This window comes from Alosa alosa, chromosome 8 (genome assembly GCF_017589495.1).
Source record: "Alosa alosa isolate M-15738 ecotype Scorff River chromosome 8, AALO_Geno_1.1, whole genome shotgun sequence".
Taxonomy (NCBI): domain Eukaryota; kingdom Metazoa; phylum Chordata; class Actinopteri; order Clupeiformes; family Clupeidae; genus Alosa; species Alosa alosa.
The window spans coordinates 24,151,635-24,159,134 of NC_063196.1; the positions used below are offsets into that span (position 1 = coordinate 24,151,635).

The 7,500-nt window shown below is 44.2% G+C and overlaps 1 protein-coding gene across 1 annotated transcript in view; it reads left to right on the forward strand.

Annotated features, from left to right (window-relative positions):
• The window catches only part of nbas (NBAS subunit of NRZ tethering complex), a 201,557-nt gene that overhangs the window by 25,021 nt on the left and 169,036 nt on the right, over nucleotides 1–7,500 (forward strand). The window contains 3 exon segments of the mRNA XM_048249961.1: nucleotides 2,349–2,412; nucleotides 2,544–2,737; nucleotides 5,849–6,118. Of these exon segments, the coding sequence (XP_048105918.1) occupies nucleotides 2,349–2,412; nucleotides 2,544–2,737; nucleotides 5,849–6,118 (528 nt within the window).

Consider the following 7,500-nt stretch of genomic DNA (forward strand, 5'->3'; position numbering starts at 1 on the left):
CCAACAAGTCTCGTATGTCCAACCTCTTCCGTGTAGGTGTCACTTAATATTCATTTCCATACAAACCAAGACGGTGGATTCCTAAAGAAACACAAGCACCCACACCATAAGTGTATCTAAATTAGCTATGTACCATGTACCAAAAATTTAATTTTACCGTGACTCGAAGAGCTGTAAACAGTCTTGTAAGGCTGCGTGTACAAATCCGCTTGGAGCTCCAGTGGAATTTTGAATTGCGACGGGAATTCTCGGGCTAACCGTTGATGTGCCGTGAGAAAGGTTGGGAATCTGAGCGTGGTAAACAAAATCGGATATGTCAGGCAGTAAAAGCCTTGGTATGAACCAAACTAGAATTTGGTTAAATCTACACACCTATGGCTACTGAAAAATGTAAGGTTCATTTATCAAATGTTATTTTGAAGTATTAAAAAACATAGTTGTTTTAGAATTTTCAAACGAAATGGTTGGTAATTAGCACGTTTACGATCCATGTCAACTATATCACAAGGGTTATTATGCCCCAGAGTGTCCACAGACACAACAGTGGAAGCCGGAAATTGTACCCACAACTTTCTGGCTACTGCATGCTAGCCCAGCTCCTTAGCCACTACGCTACCACACTACTGCATGCTAGCCCAGCTCCTTAGCCACTACGCTACCACACTACTGCATGCTAGCCCAGCTCATTAACCACTACGCTACCACTGCCCGATGTGCAGTTCCATCATCTATCCACCTCCTCTCACTCACTATGATATTGTGCAATGCCATAAGTAGTCTCTATGCAGTAATGCTTCTGAAGCACTCTCTCAAACATTGCAGCTCAATATCTAAACCCCCTTATCACTGGGATTAATGGGAACATTTTTTTTTAACCGTGTTTTTATTCAAGAAAGATAAGACAATACAGATCCATGAATTTAGATGCAGTGTCTTTTTTTCTTGTAATGGGAACACTTTTATTGGAGTTAGCATGATGAAACATTAGCACAAGAGACATTATCGTATTAGCTCATGCTAATGCTATCTGCTTAAAAGATTAGATCAGGGGTGTCCAAACTACAGCCTGCGGCCCGCCAATCGCCTGCCGACTTTATTAGTTTATCATAGATCCGCCCGCCCGCGCACTTTAATCCGCCTGAAGCATTTTAATTCGGTTATCATAGGCCGCTCGCTATTTTTTTCCAGCGATAGACGACGTTGTGAGTAACTTTAGACTACTGCAAACTTCTTTACACTCTTCCTAGAGAGCGATTACAATGTAAATGTCAAAACAGCTTGTTACATCGAGATACATAGTATCTCCTTTGCAGCAGATCTAACTACATTATGCTACTCCGTTTAATTGGGAACGCATTTGAGCGTGCCTGCACGAGAGGGAGAAAGCGCGGCAGGTTCCAGCTTGCTTGTCATTGTTGATAATTGATATCTACTTTTTAAATAAGCCACTTTTAAATGGAAATCGCGATGGCAACAGTAGTTCCCACTACTGACCACTTATAAACTGTGAGAGGGCACGAGCCATAGGCACAGCACTAGCCATGAGCTATATTTGAGTGGAGCTGGCAAAACAGTCTTAAAGTGACAGTGCACCATTTATAAATGAATTAAACAACATCTAATGAACAGTATTTCTTAAAGGAAAATTCCGGTATTTAGCACTTTGAGTCCCTTTTCTGGTTTGTTTTGGATGAACTAGAGTGGTGGACACCGAAATTTTGACGGTGAGTTGCACAGTTTTGAAAACGAACGTTAAGGGTTGTTTTAGGGCATGTTTGAGTAGCCTACAGTATGCCTGTTTGCAGCCACACTGAGAAGTCAAAGGCCCGCCGTGCGCCACTGTGTGGCCCGCCGGCCAATTTTCAAAACCCAATGTGGCCCTTGAGTCAAAAAGTTTGGACACCCCTGGATTAGATGGAGATGAATAAAGAACCTTTGTGCAATAATTCAAAGCACAACTGAAGCGTTCCGCTCGTGTAGTGTCTGCTACAACAGTTAGCTTCTGCTATAATGGATGGCACTGGCTACACCAGAGGTGATAGCACCGTGTACGTTTGAAAAAATTAGACCAATCTTCTAAAACTAGTTTTACGCGATGCAAACAGAGTGCTTAAGTTGCGCACCCACTGTAGCCTAGATTCAAGCCTGTTTTTAAGTTCAAATAACCTTTGTTGGCTGTATGTCACGTATACCACAACAGTGGCCATACACAGAGAAGTTGTCTGCATAGAAATATCAAGTGGAAATGCTCATTGTCTCTCTCTCTCTGTCCCATCCCTCTGTCCCTTGTGTACACACACACACACACACACACTCTCTGTCTCTTGCTCTCTCCTTTATCTCTGCAGCCAGGATTTGATGAAATCAACCCAGAGTGGAAGACCTCTCTGGAAAAGAGGAAAAAGATAAAAGGTTAAACACACACACAAACAAACAAACAAACAAACGCTCTCACACACACACACGCACAGCATATTTTGTAATAATATTGTTCTTTTCCTACACAGGTTTTTCATAGTTGTATCTGCGTGTGTGTGTTTCAGATAAGGAGCAGTACAGTTCTCTGATGGACGTGAGCTGGTGGAGCGCCGCCGCCCTCATTCTGGCCCGGTGTTCCGGTTCCCTCACCGTCTCCTCCTGTAGAACCCTCCGGAACCTACTGGGGAAGTCCTGCGAGTGGTTTGAGCCAACGCCCAGGGTTACGTCTGCTCATGACGGAGGATTCCTCAGTCTGGAGGTGTGTGTGTGTGTGTGTGTGTGTGTGTGTGTGTGTGTGTGTGTGTGTGTGTGTGTGTGTCAGATCTGTGTGCTCTTGCGACTCCTTAGATACACTGATAACTGAACTACACTCACTAAGGAAGTGATATCACTTCAGTGATACCCTAAAAGGGAAGTGAGGTCGCCGTCTTATCTCCAACAGGTAAGCCAAAGAGGGAGACATGATGAAACGCACCTCGTTCCTCTCCTCTCTTCTCTTTCCTCTATCCCTCTCTTTATATCGCTCCCTTTTATCGCGTAATTAAAAAAATTGCTCCTTTTCAAATCCCCTCTTATCTCCTCCCTTCTGGCTGGTTCTAATCTTAATTTAGTTATAAATCAGAACATGTGATTCATCACATTAGACATGCAAATATGTGGGCGGGGGGGGGGCAGAAAGAGAGGGATGAGGGGTGAGGAACGAGTTGTAATGGAAGGCAATGAGATGGAGAGATAGACAGGGAGGGAATGGATGGATGTGTGTGTGTGGGGGGGGGGGAGGATTTGTGTGTGTGTATGAGATGTGGGGAGAGAGTGTGGTTTAAAAGAAAAGCAACAAAGACACTGTTTTGAAGTGAAAAAAAAGCACAGGAAGCTCTTAATAGAGGCTGGTAGAGGAGTTGAGACGTCATGTGTGGACGTCATCGATGCAGCCATGATGGCTGTCTTCAGAGCATAAAGAGTGTGTTTGAGTGTGGGAGTCAGTGAGCCTTGTGAATAGGAAAGCAAGAATAGGATAGGGAAACGTGTGTGTGTGTGTGTGTGTGTGTGTGTGAGAGTGTGAGAGAGAGTGTTTGAGAGATGGAGAGCGAGAGAGAGAGTGTTAGAGATATCGTGGATGGCAAGAAGTTGGTGTAAAAGACAGGAAGTGGAAGTGATTTTGCCAGTGTTTCATCATCCTGTCGTGTGTGTGTGTGTGTGTGTGTGTGTGTGTGTGTGTAAGAGAGAGAGAGGGTGTGAGAGAGACTTTTTGATTTTTAACACTCCTGCATTATATGGATCAAGGGCACCTTAAAGGTGAACTATGCAGTATTGGCAATTTCCTTACTGTTTTCTCGGTTTTTGCTTCTTTTTCGCTGGCTTTGTCATGACGTATGTCTGAGAAACTCCATCGCTACCTTTTTCTAGCCGGTGCCTGGCGTGTGTGTGTATTTGAATGCAGTAAAGCAATTCGTTACACTCGTTATACTTCTTGACACTGAGGCCGTCGGCCCGCCAGCCCACAGTTGCAAGGGTGGTTTTTCCGCTCACAGGCGCTAGGGGGAAGCAAGAAGGCCACCATTCAACCTGAAAAAAGTAATATAACCATTCCAATGACTCTGAAGCTTTTAAATGAAGCTAAATTAAGCTAAAAAACCTGCATAGTGTGCCTTTAAAATCCCCACCCCAACTGTGCCAACACCATGGAACAGAAACACACACATCCAATGAAATATCAACTACCGAAACACACACCCCCAATTGAATATCAAATACCGAAACCCACACCCAATTAATTATCAACTACCGAAACACACCTCCAATTAAATATCAACTACAGAACCCCCAATTTAATATCAGGGCACTGTAATCAACTACCAAAACAAACTTCTTGCCAGCAAGAAAGAGACTGTGTGTGTCTGTGTGTGTCTGTGTGTGTGTGTGTGTGTGTGTGTGTGTCTGTGTGTCTGTGTCTGTCTGTCTGTGTGTGTGTGTGTGTGTGTGTGTGTGTGTGTGTGTGTGATGTATGACTGTGGTAAGCCTGTCATACTCCCCACTGCCCTCTGAGGCCCTGGATCTGAAACAGGAGAGAACAGAGGAGCTCACCTCCATAAATCACTGAGCCACACATACACACACACACACACTACTACTACTACTACTACTACTACTACTTCTACTTGGTTTTCTCTCAGTGTCCTAGCTACTGAATGTGTGTCGATAGAAACTGGGAGTGGGACTCTCTTGGTGCACCTCTGTGTGTGAGTGTGTGTGTGTGCCTTTGTGTGAGAGTGAGTCAATATGAGTGTGTGGGTGTTTGCATTTGGATAAGACCCAGCCTTCTAGGAGAAGAGCCGTTAAAGCCTGACTCATATTTACTCTCTCTCTCAGCTATCCCTTCTTTTCATCTCATCCCTCCATCTCTCTGTTTCTCTATCCCTCCATCTCTGTGTTTCTCTATCCCTCTGTGTCTCTCTATCCCTCCATCTCTGTTTCTCTATCCCTCCATCTCTCTGTTTCTCTATCCCTCCATCTCTGTTTCTCTATCCCTCCCTCTCTGTTTCTCTATCCCTCTCTCTTGGCCTCTTCTGGTATTTTCTCACTTCTGACCTTCTCATCTTCATGTTTTTCTGTCTTATATGATTTCCATCTCCCTCTTTTTTCATCTATCTCAGCCTCGTCATCATCACTTCTTTTCTCCATCCTTTCCTTCTCTGTCTCTCTGACTTGTTTTTAAAATCTTTTCTCCCCTCTAGCTTCCCCTTCTACCTTTCTTTCTATCCTTTTGTCTCCCCTGTCTTTCAGTCGCTTTCTCTCTGGCTCTCTTTCAATTTCTCTCTCTCTCCCCTTTGGTTGGTTGATGTTGAGTACTGGTTTGTGTACTTAGTGTTCCGTTAGCCAACTAATTAATTAAACTGGAAATCCGACCAGTTTTCATCTTCCGTCGATTCTGTTTACATGGTAACCATGTGCAGTCTCAGCAGGCTAACTAGATTATGCTTCAACTTATAGCTCTTTCCAAATGTTGACAATTTACAGTAATTCTATAGCACATTTACAGTATTCTGCACATTCTAACATGGCCACAATCAGTACAATGCCGGGTGGGCTGGAAAAAGGAACACGTATTTCTGAATGCTGAGGTGTCATGGCGACGCCCATTGTTGGCTGGAGAATATTGTGGATAGTGCGGGCAGAGACGGTCAACCCGGAGTAATCAAGGATCTTTGGTGCAGGTGTAGGGAGGGGAGTCAAGTGGTCCATGTTATGGTTTACATCAAATGTGTCTCTCTCTCTCTCCCCTCCTTCTCTCACTCTCTCTCTCTCTCTCTCTCACTCTCTTTCTCTCTCTCTCTTTCCCTCCCTCTCTCTCTTTCGGTCCCTGCGGCAGTGTGAGGTGAAGTTGGCGCCCAAGCGTGCCCGTGTGGAGGCCAGCAGCCCCGGGATCGAGGAGGACTATGTCGGCGGCGAGGACGACTCGGACTCGGACGAGGAGTGTTCTGCGCGGGCACGCTACTTCGGCTACGTCAAGCAGGGCCTCTACTACGTGACGGAGATGGAGCGCTTCGCGCCGCCACGGAAACGCCCGCGCGCCGTCCTCAAGAACTACCGGCTGCTCAGCCTCCGCTCTACCACCCCCGAGGAACTCTACCAGAGGAAGGTGTGTGTCTGTGTGTGTCTGTGTGTGTGTTTGTGGTTCTCTGTGTGTGTGTGTGTCTGTGTCTGTGTGTGTGGTTCTCTGTGTGTCTGTGTGTGTGTGTGTGTGTGTGTGTGTGTGTGTGTGTGTGTGTTAAGGATCAACTGATATGGATTTTTTAGTGCCGATACCGATTTTTTTCCATCAGCCTTAGCCGATGACCGATACAGGCTGCCGATTTTCTTGAGCCGATATTTGGAGCTGATACTGCTTTTATTTTGCTCCCTCAATTTACATCATACAAATGACACATAATTACACAAATGATGATAACAAATGTTATAAGTCTCAATTTAAAAAAGGAACATTTATTGAACTTATGGATGGGTGCACTGGATATGGTTAACTGTGCAAAATGCTTTCATCAACATCTTACAACACAGCCTTGATGATGCATTGCTTGCTGACATATTACAAGACATAATTCAAGTCATCACAAAAGGTCCTTTGTCAACACATTTAAATAATTTAAGAAAACAATAAGCCTGAAAAGTAGCTATTGAAATAAGTGCTTGATTTGTAAATTAAGACTGCATGGTTTCAATCTTTCTATGTCTATATTTTTCTAAAAAAAGCAGCCAGATTTGTCAACCACAGAACATAAATCAATAATATAATAACATTAATAAAAGCGTATTCAACTACACGTCTCTCATTATTAAAGCCAGACGCACCCACAAACTTCTGATATCACCACCATTGAACTGGATTGGATAACGTTACGGCTCCAAGTAAGGCACTTGTCTGGTAGATAAACGCGGAGGGAGACTCGCATGGCAACTCCGCACACCACACACACCGCCCAAAACTCAGCCAGGTGCTGGCTGAATAAAACTCCCACAAATATCTCGGAACAACTAAACGTCGGCATTACTTAATCATATGATTGACCAGTGTTAAGTAACAGTTACCGCTAACGCATGCATACGGATAGCCTACAACTTAGCTATTTGCAGCTCCCTAAATACAATGGCAAAACATGTTTTATATAACAGGCATTCAGGGAGGGAGACACACACACACACACCACACACCCTCCAACACTCAGCCAGGTGGTGCGCTGAATAAAACTCCCACAAATACCACGGAACAACGTTGGCATTAGGCTACTTAATCATATGACCAGTGTTTTGTAACAGCTACGCGATGAATATGGATAGCCTACAACTTAGCTATTTGCAGCTCCCTAAATACAATGGCAAGCAGTTTTAGGCTATAAACGATCATTAAGCATTAAAAAAGTAGCCTACCTATCCTATCTATCATTCGTGTTTTCCATTTGGACCCACAAACTTGCTTCCACCTTCAAAGTGTATGGCAATATTTCAGCTAAGTCAAACAGTTAA